This window comes from Trachurus trachurus, assembly GCF_905171665.1.
Source record: "Trachurus trachurus genome assembly, chromosome: 17".
In the NCBI taxonomy this organism is placed as follows: Eukaryota; Metazoa; Chordata; class Actinopteri; order Carangiformes; family Carangidae; genus Trachurus; species Trachurus trachurus.
In genome coordinates, this window is record NC_139900.1 from 3,911,672 (window position 1) to 3,934,120 (window position 22,449).

Below are 22,449 nucleotides of genomic sequence, written 5' to 3' on the forward strand. Positions count from 1 at the left end.
ATTCCAAGTGAAAATATGCTTGAAAGAAGTAAAAAGTGTCTAAAAACAAGCTACTTTTAATATGATGAGTCTTATTTTAAGTAGAATGAGATTTGTTTTGACTAGAAATGACATTTTGACTAGAAATAAGACAAATATTCTTGCTAAGATACTTGAGTTTTTGCAGTGTAATGCTGCATTAGCATCAAAACAAAGAAGGCTCAATAAAAAAACGATAATACATACGTAGTCTAAGAAAAAAAAAGGAGAAGTTGGGGGGGGGGGCACTTTAGTATTCTTTAAGGGGGCCCAGAATTCCTAGCAACGGCCCTGCCCTGCATCAGCTCCTTCACACGCTGGAGTTCAGTTCACATCCACATTCAACCAGCGCTCGGCATCTAAAAGTCAAACTCAGCAGATTAAATCCCAGAAACATCGTCTTGAAGATGTTTTCTCCGGCTGTCGCTGTCGCTTCATGTTTCTCTTTGTCGTCGGTGGCAGCTACAAGAAGCAGCCGACGGAGGAAGAAGACGTGACGCGGTCGGACAACAGAGTTTAACAACTTTAATCTCAGCTCCAGCGACAGCAGACGAGGAGGAAATAAATGAACAGATGAATGAATTGTTTACAGACGGACAGTGAACGCAGCATTCACAGCTCTGCAGGTGGAAACGCTTCATGAATCATTCATCAGAGTTTCATCACATTCTAGTTTAGTTTTTACAGTTGGACACAAGTTGTTGTTTATTTTATCCAGATGATTTGAAGAGTTTTATGGCTTCATCACTTCAGACTGAAGTTAAATCTTCTTCTTTATGCAACTCAGCTTCATTTAAAGCAACTGGATTCATTTGATGAAGCAGAAGAAAGAGAAGAATGATCACCTCAAGACAAAACAATGATAACATAGAGATTATAATTGGTGTTGTACAGTGATTGGTGGTGCACTATAATATATACAGCTCTGGATAAAAAAATAATAGACCACTTTCACAAATGTTTCTTAAAAGCATCTCTACATGTATGACAGTCGTTCTTTTCTTTTCTTTTTTAACTCATTCTACTTAATGAGACACTGATGAGGTCACCTCCTGAACCACATCTGGTTTTAGAGGAAGATTAGAAATAAAAACCACTGCTGGGATTAAACACTGACATTATCCCACAAAAACTGATTTATAAACTCTTCCTGAGTTAAAATATTCTTGCTGTGTTGTTTAGGAATAAATATGAACATGTTTTCTTTGCATTATTATTATTCAAGGTCTGAAAAGACTTGATATTTCTGTTATTTAGACTAGTTTAGTCATTTTCAGCCAATAAAAAGCTCTAAATGACAATATTTTTATTTCAATTTTGGGAGAAATGTTGTCGGTAGTTGATAGAATAAAACAAAAAAAATGTTTTATTTAATTTTACTCAAACACATACCTATAAATAGTAAAACCAGAGAAACTGATCATTTTGGGAGTGGTCTCTTATTTTTTTCCAGAGCTGGATATCTTTATTTCAGATTCAGAGTCCATAGCAAGATAAACACAACCACAGATACACAACACAGACAATAAAAGAGAATAAAGCTAAAACATAGAAATAGGGATTTACATTGTTGATATGAAAAATAGAAATGACTATAAAGTTTAAAAAAAAGAGACAACTGTACCAGAGATTGATACCTGGTGGAACTACAGTTGATGTGGATCACGTTAAAGGTGTTGACACGTGCATTTACTCAGCCATCGAGGTCTTTTAAGTATGATTCTTAATGCATCGTTATACGCAACCTGTAGTTTTTTTATGCTTGCTTTCTTGTAGTTAACCCACAGGTAAGCTGTGTACAGAGGTGTACAGTACAGAGCTTTGAACAGAGATGTTTTAACGTCATCTGTACAGAATGAAACCTGCGAGCGAGAGTATTATACATTTTGCAGCACTGCCTTCTAATATCATCATCATCTGTCATGTCCTCTGGAAGAAAAAAAAGGAGAAAAGGTGTTTGTGCTCTTGCTCACTGTCCAAAAAATCCTCTTTTAAGGTGCGTAGGCCAACAAACATTTGAGAGCAACAGGAGGAAAAGTAACTTAAATCAGAGTGTATTATACTTTAATTATTTTAATAGTCTCAGGTTTCACCCTGTGGTACAAGATGTGGCCCTGGAACATGTATGGATCAACCCACTGTTTGACTCTGTCTCAATCTACAAATAGAGCACAGGTGTGTGATTTGCCCCCTAAGACAGACTGAAGATGGCTGTGTAGGCCGAAACGTTTTTATCTCACTTATTTTTGTTTCTTTATTTTATTTTATCACCATGGTTGCACTTTTTTGTTGTTTGATGGACCATTAAATCTTTGTTGCATCCGTTAATCTCTGGTGGACATTGCCATTTTTGATCAGTGTGCGAGCCTTTTCCTCCTGTTGCTCTCAAATGTCCTCTGTAAGGAAATGGCCGAGGTATTTGACCTTTTTACAAGGAGCAATATTATTGTTTGACAGTTTAAAAACAGGAAAAGCCATTTCTTTTGGTTTCTCTCTAGTGCGGCAGATCAGAACAGAACTCTTGCATGGTATTAAGCCTGTGCATATTCTCATTTGTCCAGGTCATAGTATCTGAAAGGAGGTTAAATCGAAAGCAACTGGACTTAGTTATTTGAATGAATGAAGCCTCTTGGATGAGAGGTGAAACGTCTTCCCAGACAAATAACTTAGTCCAGTTGCTTTTGATTTAACCTCCTTTGAGATCTTGCTGGCATTATATTATATTATATTATATTTTATGTCGTGTTCAGTACCATATGCAGCGCTGCTCTATTATTTTTACATGAATGAGATCATTTCATTGTCAGTTGCAAAATAATAGTTTTGTATTTATAGTATTATTATATTGCAGTGCAACCTAGTGTATAAATATAAACCCATTTACTGTCACCGTGTCATTAAATTAAAGGATGAAACTGTCAATCGCAGGAAAATGGTCACAGAAGCAACCGGATTTAAAATTTAAAGCCGTTTAATATTTATAAAATCCTTCATTCTTCTTGGTGTTTTCCAGGAACATGATCCTTCTTTTATTCATTATTTTAATATCATTAAAATGACAAAAAAACAACAACAACAACAACAGCAACAACAGGCTTTCACAGGACGGAGAGATAAACGGCTCCGACGACGGCGCTGGCAGCTCTTGGCTTCCATACAAACTCAATCCGGAAACAAAGAGGACGCGTGTGTGTGTGTGTGTGTGTGTGTGTGTGTGTGTGTGTGTGTGTGTGTGTGTGTGCTGTCAGATTTTCCTCAATCAACATAATTGCCTCTCTAGACTTATAAAGTGTGTGAATGTGGAGTCTAGTGAATGGAGCTGTTCAGTGGGGGGGGGGGGGGTCGATAATGACTCATCAGACTCTGTTTTTCTCTCCAAAGTGACAAACACCAGCGATTTTTCTTTTTTTCTTTTCTTTTTTTCCAGCTCTAACACCGTCTGTTAGAGAACATTCATTCATTCATTCATTCATTTCTTTATTTCAGACCTAAAGGGATCCATATCGCCATAAAAGCACAATAAAATGTACAGACAGGAAGTGGAATATTACAGTATCAATGCAGCTGTGAGCTCATCGCACATCTGGACCGTTACCACAGTGACCGGCCCTTTGATGACCAACCATGTTGATTATACGATATGAAACGATATGAAAAATTGGCCTCCTGGGTCAAGGAAGGACGGAAGGATGAAGGGAAAGAAGGTAGGAGAAAGGGAAAGATGGGAGGAAAGAAGGAAGGGTAAAAGGAAGGAAAGATAGATGGAGGGAGGGAGGGAGGGAGGGAACAGATTGGGTCAATTGGGTCAAAAAGGAAGGAAGAAGTAAGGGCGAAGGGAAGGAAGGAAGGAAGGAAGGGAGGGAGGGAAAAAGGATTGTGGAAAGAGGGAAGGGAAAAGGAAAGGAAAGAAAGATGGAGGGAGGGAACAGATTCGTTCAAGGAAGGAAGAAGAAGGAAGGAAGTAGGGAAAGAAGGAAGGAAGGGAGGAAGGAAGGGAGGGGAAAAGGAAGGAAAGAAAGATGAAGGGAGGGAACAGATCAGGTCAATTGGATCAAAAGAGGACGAAAGAAGAAGTAAGGACGGAAGAAAGGAAGTAAGGACGAAGGAAAGGAAGGAAGGGGAAAAGGATTGTGGAAAGATGGAAGGGAGAAAGGAGGGAAAAAAGGAAGAATGGAGGAAGGGAACAGATTAGGTCAATTTGAAGGACAACAGGAAAAAATTCAGGCGAGAATAAAAACATTCTAATTCAGTGTGTTCCCACTTAGATTACTCAATGATAATAGCACTTATAGTGATTATTTCAGTTTGGGGAAAAACTTCAGAGTGATACCTTTCAAAAGAGACCAAGCCCATCCATATTCTCCAAACAGTTCAAGAACAGCATTCAATTTACTTTGGGTACGCCTTGGATAGGTGAATATTACAGAATTTATAGGAGCGAAAAGGGGTTAAACAAGTATTGCGATTCGATTTTACCAAGTATTGCGATTTTATATTTCAATTATTGTGATTTTCTGTCCTTAAACAAGAGCAGGTTGAACCAAACACTTGACAATACATCATAAGTCATATTTACAAAAAACAATACACACATCACATCAGTTTGTCTGAACACAACAGGCCGGTTTGACTTTGTCGAGTGTAATGGCACAGAATACATGATCGTACAATAAAGATTGGTCGTCCCCCCCCCAAAAAAAAAAAGAATTAAAATATATATTTTTTTTAATCGAAAAAAAAATCGCCAGAAAAAAATCGCAATTAATATAAAAATCAATAGAAAATTGGCATAGTTGTCTGTACCCGAGGTCGTCCGGCTGTCTACGACGCCCGACGGTCGGTGCATGGCGGTGGCAACGGGATCGCTGGTGTGGTGGCGCCGTGCTGTGTGCAGAGCGACCCCGTTCAGGCTGCAGCGGCGGTGCTGATAGAGCAATGTTTATGTTGAACAGGTCATCTTTGGTTTTATTGTGGAAGTTGTGACTGTGAATCCAACATTTTACTCCGCATTCAAAGCTGGCGCCGTGTTTGGTTTCTGCTGGCAGGCTTGTTGCTCTGCTCTGCTCTGCTCTGGGGGCTCCGAGAGAGTTTTTCTCTTTTAGCTCCATGTTTGGTCTCCACCACCGGATTTTTATCTTTGCTGAGCAGAAGATTTGTTCTAGATTAAATAAAAGCCTGTCCCATATAGACGCCTGAAGGCTGAGACTGAACCAGACAGAAAACAGAATGAAACTGACTGAAGAGGCGTTCAGGAACAACTGAGACAATGGGCTTTTATAGGACGGTGCATAAAAAGCTGGAGGTAAACTGTAACACAGAACAGGAAGCTGCTGTACCATGTGACCTCAGACAGATCTAACCCAACAGCTCCCTACATAGTCATTTAGTGCTGATACCCGCCGTCACCTGTCTGTCGCCCCTGTTAGGAAACATCCAGAGAAATAATGACTCTCAGACATAAGTTATTTCCGGTGCACGGAAGGATAAATAGCCTTTGAATGACACCCAGTGGGCCGAGGAGCTTCCTGCCTCCTCCCAATTACCTGTCCATCCAACGCCCAGGCAGCTGCTGTAGAGATACAGCAGGACATGAGCCAAGATGGCCGCTGCCTATGGAGAGGCTACAGCTTAAAGGGATAGTTTACCCAAAATTCAAATTTCACTCTATCTACTCCCCCTCATGTGGACTAAGGGCTGGGAGAAGTTTCAGAGTCCTCCGTAGCTTCTCTGAGTTACAGGGGGTCTCGGCGTAGCAGTGCATGTCCATATAACGGTTGCAAATGGATACCAACTGACTTCGTAACAAAAAGACACACCAAAAAACATCCAAATACCTCCATGCTGCTCGTATGTAATGTCCGTCTTGTATTGAAGCCCCAAAATGCTAAATTGTCCCGAAAAAAATTAAATAAGTCTATATTTCAAGCTTGATTGTAGCGGAAGCTTCTCGAAGCTCCTCTTCCCGGTTCGTCAAATTTGGACAAACTGGGAAGAGAAGCTTCCGCTACAAACAAGCCTGAAATATAGACTTATTAAAAAAATTTCGGGACAATTTCTCATTTCGGGGCTTCAATACAAGACGGACATTACATACGAGCAGCATGGAGGTATCTGGATGTTTTTTGGTGTGTCTTTTTGTTACGAAGACAGTTGGTATCCATTTGCAACCGTTATATGGACATGCACTGCTACGCCGAGACCCCCTGTAACTCAGAGAAGCCACGGAGGACTCTGAAACTTCTCCCAGCCCTTAGTCCACATGAGGGTGAGTAGATAATGAGTGAATTTTGGGTGAACTATCCCTTTAATAATAAACACAAGCTACAGTGGCCCTGAAGGTTCAACTAAAGAAAACACACACAAAAAAAGACAAAAACGAGCTACTACAATATCACAAAACAACTTCATCAATGTGACAAAAGCTCCCAACACAACAGGAAGTGTTTCTGGAGGACACAATAGAGTGAGGTAGCTACCAGGCTAAAGGCTAATGCTAAGCTAACGTACAGTCCATGTGATCAATACCATGTGAATCCTGTGATACTGACGTTCTAATAAACCAAACAAACTCAGCTTATCCACCTTTTTTCGAACGTCAAAAACGTAAGCCGCGGTTTCGCTCTTCCGGTGGAATTTTATGTTTACGTTTCCATGGTTTCGGTAGTTGCGTTACATGCATGGATTTAAAAAAAAAATGAAAATCTGTAAAACGCATGGATCATCACACCAGCTTTTAACAATGGATATCACACAAATTGACATCCGTGTTAAAAGCCAGCGTTAATAGATCCATGCATTTACAACGGCAAAAAACCATGGAAGCGTAAACGTACAATTCCACCAAAACCGGCTTTATCATCTGAAATGATTGAAGAAACATTACTATTTCTGTGTGTGTGTTTTGTGCTATGTGTTGTATTTATTCAGTTTAGGGGAATCACGGTGTCTAGAAAACATCAGTGGCTCAGCTGACAGGGACAGCTAACGGTAGCTAAGCTAACGGTGGTAGCTAAGCTAACATCAGGACGTCAGCTGTTAAAACCCTCCCGTTGTGGGACACGACATGAAACTACTCCAGTTAGCTCAGTCATGTTGGAACTCAGATATCCGCTGGAGAAAATATTTTTTCATGGAGCGTTTATTGAGTCACTGAGTTATTAAAGTTAAACAGGTAGCTAACCGTTAGCCCAGCTAATCTATGATAACCATGACTAATTACAAAAATGTGCACACATAAATAGTCATGTTTGTCCAATCATTGGTTTTATAGACTTTACAAACACCAGATTAGTCTAAACGGCGATATAGTGACATGAAAAATGGTTTTCTACCCGGAAGTAGTTGGCTAGTAGGCTACATTCTTCCAGTCTTTATGCTAAGCTAGGCTAACCCTACCTGAGCTTCCTGCTGCAGAGATCCATCATCTCATCTCTGACTTATCATCTTTTACAAAATGTCTGTTTCTGTGTCAAACCCCACCCCGCATGCTGTGTGTGTGTGTGTGTGTGTGTGTGTGTGTGTGTGTGTGTGTGTGTGTGTGTGTGTGTGTGTGTGTGTGTGTGTGGTTACATGTCTCAGCTGCATGCTGGTGAGTCGACCCGGTCGTTGAAGCGTCTCGCTGAGCGTCATCAGCGATGCAGCAGGCGGTCGGCCGCCGGCCTGTCAATCAATCACACTCACCGGGGGATCGGCGGGCAGGGAGCTGCATGCAGATGAAACAAACACACACACACACACCCTCTCTCTCGCTTCACCACAGGGGGAGGGTGGAGATATGAATTATTCACTCACACACACACACACACACACACAGTGTATAGGCCTATGTGTGTGTTTGCAGGTAGGAAGTGTGTGTGTCACGCTCCACTGGCTGAGGTTGAGGGTGAATATCTACAACATGATGTATGGGGGAGATGAGAGAGTGACAAAGACATATGAGCGTTTATCATTGCAGTCACCTCTGAGTTATCAGTAAAACACAAAGCTCCACACCCCCCGACGACGTCTGAAACCAAACCACTGTAACAACGTGTCAGAGAAACACCGAGGCCCTTTAATTAACGACAAGCAGCAACATCACTATTTAAAAAATACTCCATCACATTATACAGCAGTGTGGTGTCATGTCATTGTATATTCATAGTCGTATATTTATATCTATCTGATTAGTTTTACTCACAATTATAATTTTTGGGTCTTTTGCCTTTAATTGACAGGACAATAGAGATGGACAGGTAATGGGGAGGCAGAGAGAAGGGGAATTATATGCAGCAAAGGGCATACAGGGGGATTCAAACCAGGGCTGGCTGCTTTTTTATCTTTTATATACAGTCTATAGCTGCGGCGAGGACTGTGACCTCTGTAAATGGGGCACCTGCTCAACCCAGTGAGCTAAACGATACCCCATTATAATAACTATTAATGGTTTTGTAATTCATTATATTCAAATTTGACTTATTTGACTGAGAGAATTTGTTTATTAATTTTTCAATTTAATTTAATTTGAATGTTCAAATGTATACTTATACACTTAAATAATTAATAAACAAATTCTCTCAGTCAAATAAGTCAAATTTGAAAATATACATAGTATACATATGCACAGGAATTTATTGCACCACAGTAGCATGACGTCAGAGTGCAGGACCTGGGACTGACTGTATATGTGTATATGTGTATGTAATTTCAAATGTTCAATTTAATTTAATTTAATTTAAATGTTCAAACTTATATAGGTGTAGGACCTGGGACTGACTGACTATATTTTATAACTATTATAAGATAGTTAAAGATACTTTATTAATCCTTTGCAGGAAATTACAATGTTACCGGCAGCAGATGACAACACAAGACCACACACGCATCATCCACAAAAATACACAATAACAACAACATTGCACAACCCGTTAAAACATGTGTAAGTGAATAAGAGCAGCAAGGTCTAACATAAGCTTTTAAGTAAGATTACTTGTATTCAATATTTTACTTGTATTAAATATATTTGAATTCCACGAATTGTATTTAATTTAATTTATTTTGTTGTATTTAATTTAATTTAATTTGTTGTATTTAATTTAATTTATTTTAATTTAATTAATTTTAGCCTATTTTATTATTTACAGCAGACGTTCACCCTCCGCACCAGCAGGTGGCGGTGACGCGCTCAGTAGAACCGGAAGCAGCAGCAGAAGAGGAGGAGGAAGAAGAAGCGGAACAAGATGGCGGCGGCCTGGTGCCGATGCTAACACCAGTAGCTGTAACAGTGACACTCAGCTCGTCTCTGTGGAGGATTTCAGCCGTTTAACGTCCATATTTTTTTTATATATATATAAACTTGACCAACAACCGATGAGTTTACACCGTGCACACTGACAATAAATGTTTGAGTTACGTAGTTAAGCATGACTTCACCACCAGCGGCTATAACGTTAGCCACCTAGCCGGCTAGCTCTCGGTTGCCCCTGACAACGGACCGGAAACAAAACAAACCGGGGCTCGAACAGGTTAGCAGCAGCACGGGTTTATTTTTCCATTTTATTTTTATCTTATCGTGTCTCGTATCAACCTGAGCCGCCGCTGCCGCCGGTGAGGAGAGGAGAGGAGCGGCTGATGGCGGAGGACGGCGGCCACCGGCGGGGGGAGGAGGAGGACCGCGGCCCCGGAGCGGCTCATCACGGCTTCGTGCTGATGGAGAGTTTACTGGAGAAACTGAAGCTGCTCAACTACGAGGAGGAAGTTCTGACCAGACACAACATGAAGAACCTGTCCAGGTGAGGAGCAGGATGAGAGAAACAAAACAAGGCGTTTATATAAAGTACAATATAAAGTCAAGACACTACAGGAAAAAACACTATTTTCTTTTCTTTTTTTGAGAGAGATTTTGGGCTATTTTGCTTCCTTAACACGTCTTCTTTCACAATAGTGGAAAGAAACGGTAGAAAATCCACATTAAAGGTGTAATGTGTAGGAATTCAACCCCATCTAGCGGTGCGGTTGCATATCTGAACGTATTCTTGATGTTGCATTCACGTGAAATCGGGCAGACGTCAGACAGACAACAGACGCTGCATGTAACAGGATAAACAAGCGTCTATGTAAACAAGTGGTCCGCCAGCACGAGGCAAATCAATACAGGCGTGACAATATGTTGTCATGGTGATGTGGTATTGTTTACCTGACCCAAAAAATGACATCCGGTCGGTTTGCGACGGCCGTCTGCCTGACTGCACCTGAATGCAACACCAGTGCCTCCGTCCTTCCTCACACTACACAGTGAACAATGATGTGGCTCCAAAAATTATCATTTCTTTTATATAAACAATAAATCATAAAAGTAGGATTGACAATAAAAATCTGTGCAATTTTACAGTACAAATCTTTGAAGGTCGTTTTCTCAAAATGGGTTTTTGAGCTAGAAATCTCCACTTCAGCAGCACTTACAGACACCAGACCTTCCAGTTTGATCCCTTTCTATATTCTGAAGATATTTTACAGAGGGGATTGTTGATATATCACTCAAAACCTGATTTATACAACATTTTATTCCTAAAAACATGGAGACATTTGATTTTCTTAGGGCTGGTGACAGTATTTTCTCATTTACAGAGTGAAAAAAAGAGATATCCAAAATCTCCTCTGTAAAAACTTCTGACTCTAATATGTCAACAAAATACAACAAGAATTTTGAAAGGGGCTTTATCCATTGTTCAGATTTCTGTTCTGGAAATACGTGCAAATTTAGCGCATATTTAATTAGATATTACCTAATTTACAAAATATACATTAACATCACAAACATAAAGAATAATTTTCTGCTGAAATATGAATATGAGGAGGCTCCATGTGTGATCTCAGATTGAACAAACCTGTCTAAGCTTTATTAATGTCACACACAACACACAATGAAACATAAAGTCATAAAGTGAATAAATAAAAGAAAGATTAAAGTGTGTTTTTTTTTCCCTCCCTCAGACATTACTTCGTGTCCAGTCCGTACCTGGCGTCCAACCCCGGCGAGCAGTTCTACCTGTTCACCGTCATCGCGGCGTGGCTCATCACCGTGGCGGGCCGGCCGTTCACCGAGCCGCAGGAGCACGACGAGCCCAACGCCACCGTGTCCAACATCCTGGCCGAGCTGCGGGCCTTCGTGAGTCACTGAGCTGCTGCTGCTGCTGTCAAACTCTTCATAGTTCATTCTGAGTGAGATAGAAAAGGAAAAAACGGACAAGAACGAAACAAAGAAACTGATAAAACCACAACAAAGTTTCAAAAAAATGATCATCATCGAATGTCTGAGGAGATTCAGAGTCTGGTTGATTCATTTATTTCTAATGGAGCATTTTAAACTCTGAACAGCTGCTCAACTCAACTCAACTCAGATTTTATTAAATAGCTCATTTAAAAACACATGAAGACAGTCCAGTTTCAGCAAATATCAATAAAAACAGTAGGAAAACAACAAAGATTAAAGGGATAGTTCAACATTTTGTTTTAGAGGTAAATTCATGCAAAACCACTGATGCGCGTTGCCTTCAGGGACAGTTTTTCATCAACAGTCTCTGTATTTCCCTCTAAAACAACTCTGTGTGGTAACGTTGTGTTATTATCTCATAGCGTGGTGAATGTACAGCTCACAACTTGTCCACCAGAGCGTTGTGGAGTTGTTGGATTGTGTATTTGATGAGTTTGATGAGGGAAACCAAAGAAATCCCATAATGAGCCTCCGTAGCGTAGCTCTGAGCAGCTCACGGCTCTGCTCCACCGTTCTAAAAACAGCTTGCACCGACAATTAAAGGTAACGAACCTACTGCTATGACTATAGGGATTATGGCAATGGGCCAATTTGCCAAAATGTTGAACTATCCCTTTAACAATGTAAGTTAAGACAATAGAAACAATAAGTAAGATAAGATAAAATACCAGTAAAAGCTAATAACAGGATAAAAGTCAAGGTGTCAACTGTGGTGAGAAGAGGTTTGACTTTAACAGAGATTTAAAGTATGAATACATATATTACAGCTTTAGCCTTTAATGTCAGATTTAAAAAGGAGGCTGATGAGGATCCTCTCTCTGTGTCTCAGGGAGTGAAGGTGGACTTCCCTCCCTCCAAGCTGAAGTCCGGCTCTGGAGAGTTTGTGTGTCTGGTTCTGGACCGACTGGCTGAGGAGGCTCTGAGGAGGAGCAGCTTCTCCTTCAGGAGGTAACACGGCTTTCCTCCACCACGCTGTGACATCATAACGTAGAATTATGTAACATCACGACTATAGGGTTGCAAAGGGGAGGAAAATTTCCAGTAAATTTCCAGAAACTTTGCATGGGAAATTAAGCTGAGGAATCTTGGAAATGTTCCAAATTGGAAACTTTCCATGGGATTTATGGGAATTTATAGGAATTATTCGGAATTTATGGGAATTAACTGGAAATTAACTGGAAATTGGGGATAATTTAAACAAACTGTATCATATCCAAACGTAAATGTAAATATTTAGTTTGTCATAAGAAGAAATCCATGCAAAATAATACAATTAAAAAACATTTCAATAGATTTATTTGTGAGTAAAACTTTATCAAGTTTTAATTCTTGTATGAACAATCAATTCTTTTACTGAACAACAAAAACATGAATGTTGAGTAAAATATTACTAATTAACTTGTTAAGGGCCAACCTTCAATTTTGTACATTTAGGATTTATTCCTGTTAATTCCCATATATTCTTGTTGATTCCCATATATTCCCATTAATTCCCATGGAAAGTTTCCAACTTTGAAAATTCCTGATATTTTGCAACCCTAATTACTACACGTGAAGCAAATACTCGGAACTACTTTCTCTTCTGAAATCCCTCCGCCCAGCAGCCGTGTCTGAATGTAGTTCTGGCTGCATTTCCCTCTAAAGCTGCTTTCACACCGGACCTTTAGTTTTTCTCGCTGGCGACGAGTAGTTTACATGTTAAGTCAATGTAAACGAGCGACTGAGCGTTTAAAGGGATAGTTCGCTCAAATTTCAAATTGCACTCATTATCTACTCACCTCACTCCCTGGTCCGTCCAAATTTGGACTTCCGCTGCAAATACGCTTGAAATATAGACTTATTTAATTATTTTCGGAACAATTTCTCATGTCGGGGCTTCAATACAAGACGGACATTACATACGAGCACTATGGAGGTATTTGGATGTTTTTTGGTGTGTCTTTTTGTTACGAAAAAAAGTTATATCCATTTGCAACCGTTATATGGACATGCACTGCTACGCCGAGACCCCCTGTAACTCAGAGAAGCCACGGAGGACTCTGAAACTTCTCCCAGCCCTTAGTCCACATGAGGGGGAGGAGATAATGAGTGAAATTTGAATTTTGATGTGAACTATCCCTTTAATCGCTCAGGCAAAAAATCTCTGGGGCTCCGAGCGACTGCAGCTGAGTGACAGAGCGATTTTTTTGGAGCGACAGTGACAAAAACAAAAGGTCCGGTGTGAATGCAGCTTAACACAACTCTGTTTCCTAATGTTACACATGGTGTCTGCGGGGTTTTGGAAAAGTATTAAAAGGTGATAAATCAATTTGGGGAAAATTAAGACCCTTAAAAAGTATTTAAAAGTCTTTTCACAACTTTATAAAGGTTTTTTTTTCAGAATTAGCTGTCCAAGAGTTTGAGTCCTAAAAAAAATTGTAAAAGTGTGTGAATGTATTCATTAAAAACAAAAAACAAAGATAAACTGGTACATAAAAAAGAAAAGAAGATTGTTGTTTTTGTTTTTTGAGAGTGGAGCAATGTTTTTTTTGATAAACTTTGCCTTATCCCAGCCTATTTTGAATTCTGTAGCATCATAGTGGTCTATAGTCTTTATCACAAACTAAAACTGTTCAAAGTGTCACTGATATAAATGGTTACAGCTTGAAGTGGCGGTGAGGTATTGAAAAATATTGAGAAGGTCTTGAAAAAGTATTAAAAGGGTATTAGAATTAACTTCAAGATTCCTGTACATGTTACATGATTATCTCATAGCGTGAACGGTGACATCACGGTGACATCACAGTGACATCACCTCTCTCTGTTTCAGACCGACCTACCCGACAGAAACCACAGAGGAAGAGTCGGTGATGGAGGACGACGCCGAGCTGACACTCAGCAAAGTGGAGGAGGAGATGATCGTAGGTTTCTGCTGCTGCTGCTTCTCCTTCTGCTTCTCCTCCTTCTGTTTCTTCTTGTTCTTATTCTGTTTCTCCTTCTTTTCCTTCTTCTCCTTAGCTGTGTTGTAAATCTCCCCCCATCACGGATGTAGTGCACTAACTATATGTGTGGTGGCCTGGGAAAACCCTTCACATGGTGGGATTTTGACATTTTCATTTTTTGATATTTCCATAAACTAGAAGTTTTCAGCCATTCATAACTGTTTGAATGACTGAGATAGCCCTTTCAGATGATAAGTTATGGGCATTTTAATCTATTATGACCAACAAACTGAAAAATGAGAAAAAAGGCTTTAACTAGAACGTTGCTGTTTTAACCCTCTAAAGACGAGTGTTTTACAAAACATTAAACAACTTCTGAACCGTTTATGATAGAGATGAGCTGTAAACTGTAGAATCGTGTGGTTTTCTGCTTTCCGAGGGTCTTTGAATGGTGCCTCTATGACAAGGGACTGTATAGGGTGCGTGTAATCACGTGGTACGGGAACAGATGCTAAACCTAGCATAGAATCGATGCTAATCCGAACGTAGCATCAATGCCAAACAGGACGTAGCATCGGCGCTAAACAGAACGTATAATCGGCACTTGCAGATGTTTTACAAAACATCAACAACATATTATAACTTCCGAACCGTTTGTGATAAAGATCAGCTGTAAAAAAGCATCTGAATCGTGGGATTCTCTGCTTTCCGAGGGTCCTTGAATGTTACCTCTACAACGACAACGGACCTGTCTCCTCCGTTAATATAATACATCCATGGTCTCCTCTAGCGCTGCTGCTGCAGCTCAGCTGTGCTGTGTGGTCTCAGGTGAAAATGAAAAGCTTTACTCGCCACAAAAACATAAAAATAAGTACTTTCCGTTTTGTTTTCTTAAAATATTTATTCACCACGGTGTAGTAGGGAGTTCAAAGTACCAGAATCACACAAAATATCAAAATCGTGGAAATACTACTTTTCCACCTATTTTGGCTATTTGCCACAATCGAACGTCAGCGACATCCGACGGGTTTTCCCAGGCAACCACACATATAGTGTGTTCGCTATTTTGTAGTGTTGTTCAAATTCTCCGTGGTTAATTTCATCCACTATGTAGCTAGTGGACGACAAAACACCCACAATGCACCGCAAAATTGAGTGAAGAAGCGATGTACACTACTTTCTACTCCCGTATGTATCCCACAATGCAATGCGGTCGTGTTTTACCAGAGCAAGCTAATTAGCATGTTAGCCACCATTTCTTTAAGTTATTTACCAATAAACTCCTCAGACGTATTTGCCTTCGCTCCGTTTGCCCGAGGAGCAGGAGTTGGGCAGCAGCATCCCAACATTAACAGGCAGCATTAAATTAATCTAATAAAGAAACTGTAGTAGAATATGTAGTAAATACCAGCTAACGAGCTAAGCTAAAAGCCACAGCTCACAGTCGGGACACACAACAGTAGTCGACCAAACCAAACTTCCGATATTTCAACAGTTTATTGTCCGAGAAACAGAACCACACAGAATCACATCCTCAGTCCATACAGCTAATGATGTCATCTCTCGGTCGTGTGTGTGTTGTTGTGACTCTGTGTGTGTGTGTGTGTGTGTGTGTGTGTGTGTGTGTGTGTGTGTGTGTGTGTGTGTGTGTGTGTGTGTGTGTGTGTGTGTGTGTGTGTGTGTGTGTGTGTGTGTGTGTGTGTGTGTGTGTGCAGGAGGAGCCTGACGACGAGGACGACAACGTGATGATGGACCTGGAGGCTCTGAAGCTTCGGACCAGTCACAGCGTGAGTTCAGCTGCTCCTAACCCAGCGTGTTAGTGTTAACGTCGGGGAATCGAACCCGTTCCCCCCCCTGTGACCGTGACAGTCACACTGTGGTGTGGTTGTGTCCCGACAGGAAGTGGAACCGTGCTCCAAGCCGGACGACATCCTGGAGGCCAAGGTGGACGCCGCCGAGTGGAGGCTGGAGGTGGAGAGAGTTCTTCCTCAGCTCAAAGTCACGATACGGACGGACAACAAGGTAAGAGGCCACGCCCCCTTTTGTCTAAGTCACGCCCACTTTAGATAAGCCACGCCCACTCACACAGGCCACGCCCACTCGTATAGACCACACCCCCTCAACTGCAGCCTTTTTCTTTTCTTTTCAAAATAAAAGCATCTATATTCCAGGGTATCCGCGGGGTCTTGAAAAGTATTAAAAGGTGATAAATCAATTTGGGGAAAATTAAGACCCTTAAAAAGTATTAAAAAGTCTTTTCACGATTTTATTAAGTCTTAAATCTTAAGGTATTTTTTCAGAATTAGCTGTCCAAGAGTTTGAGTCCTAAAAAACATTGTAAAAGTGTGTGAATTTATTCATTTTTAAAAAACAAAGATGAACCGGTACATAAAAAAAGAAAAGAAGATTTTTGTTTTTGTTTTTTGAGAGTGGAGCAATGTTTTTTTTTTTTGATAAACTTTGCCTTATCCCAGCCTATTTTGAATTCTGTAGCATCATAGTGGTCTATAGTCTTTATCACAAACTAAAACTGTTACGTTAAAAGTGTCACTGATGTAAATGGTTACAGCTTGACGTGGCGGTGTCTTGATCTCAACGGGTCTTTTTACCTGGTTAAATAAAGGCTAATACTAAATCTCCTAATATCAAAACCGACAGAGTGAGTGTTAAAGGTCTGAAGGCTGAGTGTGTGTGTGTGTGTGTGTGTGCAGGACTGGAGGATCCACGTGGACCAGATGCATCAACACAGAGACGGGATCAAGTCCTCACTCAAAGACGCCAAGGTGCGTTCACTGACCCTACGTAGATAACACAGACACGTCGGTGTGGAGCTCAAACCTCCTGGAACAAACTCTGGCCTTTTCTGTTTCTTTTTTCTTTTCTTTTTTCCTAATTTTCTTTTTTATTATTTCTTATTTTACTTTATTTCTTTCTGTTTTTGTAATTGTGACTTCCGCCAAATGGGGGCGACGTGCTCCATCTGAACCGGACTGAAAACGTTACAGATTTATGTCTCGGTTTATTCAGTTCAGTGTGGAGCCAGATCACTGACATTAAAGTCTGTTGTTGTAATAGAAGTTGTCTGTTTTTTTGTTTTTTCAGTTTCAGTTACTCAGTTACTGGCAGGGTTTAAAATAACAGACAACTTCTATTACAACGCCAAATTCTGTTTTAAATGCCAGATTTTAATGTCGGTGATCTGTCTCCATGGTGCAGTGTGTGTTGTAGAGAAATTATCCTGGAAGAAAAAGAGAAACTTCAAACATCAAAAGACTAAAATGAGACTAAAACTGATTTCCACGGACTAAAGTTTAACTAAAACTAAACAAAACTAAAAGACTAAAATGTGCCTTTAACTAAATCTAAATGTTTGGTGAGTGACTGAGACTAAACTGAACTCCTCTGTGTCTGTTCAGAGCTACCTGGACAAGCTGCAGGAAGACATCGGTAAGACTCTGGAGAAGGTGAGCAGCAGAGAGAAATACATCAACAACCAGCTGGAGCATCTGATCCAGGAATACCGGAGCGCCCAGGCCAGACTCAGCCAGGTAGACTCACCTGGACCGGGACATTCACCTGTCCACCAGACCAGCTGCTCCTCTTTTAACCTGCAGATCTCCTCCTGGTGCAGAGTCGAGACCTTTCTGAGTCTTTAACGTTTAGTAACGTCAGAGAGAATCCACTGTGATGGTCGTAGCTGCAGCTGGAAACATGATTCACTGCTGCAGATAAAATGTTGAAATGTGAATATTGTGACTGAACTGTTGTTGTTAGATGAGTGTTTCACATTAACACAGAGTTCCCACTTGTCCTGAAAAACCTAGAAAACCTGGAAAATGGTTGACCAATTTTCCAGTCATGGAAAACACATGGAAAATGAGAAAAAAGGTCAAATGTCCTGGAAAAGCTTCAGTTGTCCTGGAAAAAGATTAACCACATCAGCTACCAGAGCTCTGTTTGCCGTTTTCAGACCTCACTAAGGATTTATTTTCTAAAAAAAAAAATGCCTAGTGAGAAAACTAGAGACTTTGAGTTGATGAGTCACGTTTCCAGTGTTGGACACCATGTTTGTGTTGTTCTATGATAAATTCATAGACATTTTCTAAACATGTAACTGTAAGAGATTATTGCATAACTTAGAAACATAGAAACAAATATTTGTACAAAATGAAGGTACAACTGTCAAAAAGAAATGGAAATGATTTCAAGAAAAGAGTGTGAACCCTGTAACACGGTTCCTTAGTCTGTGGTGACGTGTTGGCAGATTATTATCACACGTTTCTTACGTACAGCTCCTTTAATATGTAGTTAATTGGTTTAGTTTAGTTATAAAAGTGTTATAAATTCAGGTTGTTGTTGTAATAAAACACAGGAAACATAGAGACACGAACATGTAGGTTTGATTTCACAGCCGTGAACATTTCACATGTTGAATTTATATAAAAATAAAATAAATTTAGATAAAAGTGAAGGTGTAGTTGAGTAGAAACCTGATCAGAGAGTTTTTCTCTCTCTGTGTTCAGGCGAAGGAGCGCTACCAGCAGGCCAGCGGAGGAGTGACGGAGAGGACCCGAGTCCTGGCCGAGGTCAGTGAACGCACCATCAACACAAACACAAAGACACGGTTTCAATCCTTTAATGTAGAAACACCACAGCTGATCCCTGGTCAGATCTACGGCGCCACCGTGTGGTTCAAACACGTCACTGCAACTGCTTCACAACACACAGTTACAGCTGCAGCTCAGCACATTAGAATAATATCTAATTATAATATCATGGAGAAGTCTATAGAGCATAAAGATGGAGAAACTTTACAGAAGAACAACATTTACATATTAAAAATGTATTTTTTAAATTATTTTATTGTAATATTCACATTTTTTGAGATACTGAATTTGAGATTTTCATTACATTTGAGCCATAATCATTGCAATTAAAATAAATTAAATAAAAAAAGACACAAAATGTTTCATTCTGTGTGTAATGGATCTATATAATGTGTTAGTTTCACTTTTTGAATTAGATTAATGACATAAATGAACTTTTCCATGATATTTTAATTTATTGAGATGCAAACAAATGTGTAAATGAGCCTTTAAATCCATATTTATGATCGATTGATTGTCTATTAATCAGAACGGAGCAGAAACAGATTGAAACTAGCATGTTTATACAACAGTAAGAGCGAGTAAGGACTGATTTCAAAATAAAGGTAACCCTCCAAAACGGATTCAGTTGCATAGTTTACAAGTCGATGTAGATTTTCAAAGTAAAAGCAGCACTAACGTTTCTTATTGTCACTGTGAATTCCCTGTAAATTCAGATTGATATTGAAAGGAAACGACCCGTTATTACAGAACTATTATCATGTAGCGCCTTTATTTTGAAATCAGTCCTCACGTTATTTGAAGGTGGTAACTTCCCGTGGGATTTTGAAATCTCACTAAGTCAGAAAAACATATTTTACTCTGAAAAAATGAATGCAATAAACCTTCTGTAGAAGCTCCTTCTGAAAACTCTGAGTTCTGAGTCGTACTTGAACGCACCACGAGCAACAGGAAGTGACGTCATGGCCTGTGTTGCAGGTGAGCGAGGAGCTGGAGAAGGTGAAGCAGGAGATGGAGGAGAAAGGAAGCAGCATGTCGGACGGAGGTGAAGCTCTCAACTCTCTCGTCTTTTATTTTCACCTTCACTGCACCGTTTTGTCCTTGTTGCTGTACGGCAACTGACAAGCAGATTTAACATTTAAAAGCTAAGTTTGACTCTCCAGAATTAACATTGTAGATATCAACAACGTCTTTCTGACTAGTTGTAACTACTTTTTGAATAGTTGGATTTTTTATTCAAGATATCTGTAATTCAGTTTTGCCTCTAGTCAAAAAGAACATTTCAGATCCACAACTACGTTCTTCCTATCCACAATTGTCATTTCAGATATCCACAACTAAATTCTTCCTAGGACAAATGACGTCAATTTTGCCGTTCATGTGTATGGGGTTTATCATTACAGATATCTACAATTAAAGGGATAGTAGCATTTTTTTTAAAGTGGGGTTGTATGATCTACAAATAGCCCCTAAGTACTTTAATTGCAGTAGAAGACTCTCTGCACTCCTCCCGTTAGCAACGCCAGCCCATAATAGCCCTGCCCAGAGATTTACAACATACATTGTTGTGAATGGACCCAAAGAAACAGCCTATTTTCACGGCCTAAAAGAGGTTTTACCTGAAAAAAAAAAAACACAGTCCCATTGTTCGCTATAATATAAATTTTCCAGCCCTTCAAAGTGCAGGAAAAACACAGTTTTTATTTGGACCTAACCAACTGCTGATCGGCGGGCGCTAACCCTGGGCGGAGGGATACGTGAGTTGGTTAGGTCCAAATAAAAACTGTGTTTTTCCTGCACTTTGAAGGGCTGGAAAAAATTATATTATAGCGAACAATGAAACTGTGTATTTTTTTTCAGGTAAAACCTCTTTTAGGTCGTGAAAATAGGCCGTTTCTTTGGGTCTGTTCACAACAATGTATGTTGTAAAGCTCTGGGCAGGGCTATTATGGGCTGGCGTTGCTAACGGGAGGAGTGTAGAGAGTCTTCTACTGCAATTTAAGTACTTAGGGGCCAAATATAGATCATACAACCCCACTTTTTAAAAAAAAGGCTACCATCCCTTTAAATTGCAGATATCCACTGTGTGAATTACGGATATCTGTAACTGAATTACGACTAGTACTAATTCCAGTTTGAGATATCTACAACGTCATTTCGCCTATAGTCAAAACTTAATTTAAGATATCTGAAAAGGGACATGTAGATATCTGTAATTGAGTTGAATTAATGACTAGTCAGAATCAAATTGTAGATATCTATAACTGGAATTAGTACTAGTCATAATTCAGTTACAGATATCCATAATTCACATAGTGGATATCTGTAACTGAATTGTAGATATCTGTAATGACAAACCCCATACACATGAACGGCAAAAGTGACGTCATTTGTCCTATAGGAAGAACGTAGTTGCGGATATCTGAAATATTCTTTTTGATTCGGCAAATCTGAATTACAGATATCTACAACACATATCCAATCTGGCTTTTTAAATGTTAAAATGGCTTGCCATGTTGCTAAGTAACCTGACCTGACATCCCATCATCCTCAGCGCCGGTGGTGAAGATCAAACAGAGCCTGACGAAGCTGAAGCAGGAGATCGTGCAGATGGACGTGCGCGTGGGCGTGGTGCAGCACACGCTGCTGCAGGCCAAGCTCAAGGAGAAGAGCAACATGACGCGGGACATGCACGCCACCAACATCCCAGAGCACGCCGCCGCCGCCAGCGCCATGACGACCAGCGCCATGACGACCGCCGCCAGCAACAGGCCCTTCACCTAGAGTCACCGACAGTCACATGAGCACTAATAAAACCTTTTCTATAGTTTGATCACAGCACTAAACTCCTTATGTCCTTATTTATTCTGTCGTTCAATAAACTTTTATACCAACTCATCCTCATCAGCTGCTCTGTGTTTATTAAAGGGATAGTTCACCCAAAATTTAAATGTCACTCATTATCTCCTCCCCCTCATGTGGACTAAGGGCTGGGAGAAGTTTCAGAGTCCTCCGTGGCTTCTCTGAGTTACAGGGGGTCTCGGCGTAGCAGTGCATGTCCATATAACGGTTGCAAATGGATACCAACTGTCTTCGTAACAAAAAGACACACCAAAAAACATCCAAATACCTCCATGCTGCTCGTATGTAATGTCCGTCTTGTATTGAAGCCCCGACATGCGAAATTGTCCCGAAAAAAATTAAATAAGTCTATATTTCAAGCTTGTTTTGTAGCGGAAGCTTCTCAAAGCTCCTCTTCCTGGTTTGTCAAATTTGGACTCCCAGCCCTTAGTCCACATGAGGGTGAGTAGATAATGAGTGAAATTTCAATCTTGGGTGAACTATCCCTTTAAAGTCCCAGTATTGACTTTTTATTAGCAAAAATCAAACATGTCTTTCATAAATACGTATTTCACTGAAGTGGAATCACACCCGCATACAAATGAAAGCTTTCTCGTACCTTAGAATACAAGTCGGAGCTGTGGGCTCGGCCTGTTAAAACTGTCACCACTGTGTAGTGTGAGGAAGGACGGAGGCACTGGTGTTGCATTCAGGTGCAGTCAGGCAGACGGCCGTCGGCAAACCAACCGGATGTCATTTTACTCCACCAGAGAAAGACGGTAAAACAATACCACATCACCATGACAACATG

The 22,449-nt window shown here is 40.2% G+C and overlaps 2 protein-coding genes across 3 annotated transcripts in view; both read left to right on the forward strand.

The window, feature by feature from the left end:
* The window catches only part of cavin4a (caveolae associated protein 4a), a 225,517-nt gene that overhangs the window by 22,635 nt on the left and 180,433 nt on the right, over positions 1–22,449 (forward strand). The window lies entirely within an intron of this gene.
* ift57 (intraflagellar transport 57 homolog (Chlamydomonas)) lies at positions 9,258–21,685 on the forward strand. Of its 2 annotated transcripts, none has more exons than XM_083992024.1 (11): positions 9,258–9,788; positions 10,990–11,164; positions 12,099–12,217; positions 14,079–14,169; positions 15,906–15,977; positions 16,090–16,212; positions 16,902–16,973; positions 17,607–17,738; positions 18,714–18,776; positions 19,776–19,842; positions 21,352–21,685. In XM_083992024.1, the coding sequence occupies exons 1-11, from the start codon at positions 9,628–9,630 to the stop codon at positions 21,579–21,581; spliced, it is 1,305 nt and encodes a 434-aa protein (XP_083848150.1). In that variant the 5' UTR covers positions 9,258–9,627; the 3' UTR covers positions 21,582–21,685. The 2 variants fall into 2 exon arrangements, with proteins under 2 accessions (XP_083848150.1, XP_083848151.1); XM_083992025.1 differs by having other exon boundaries at positions 17,607–17,637.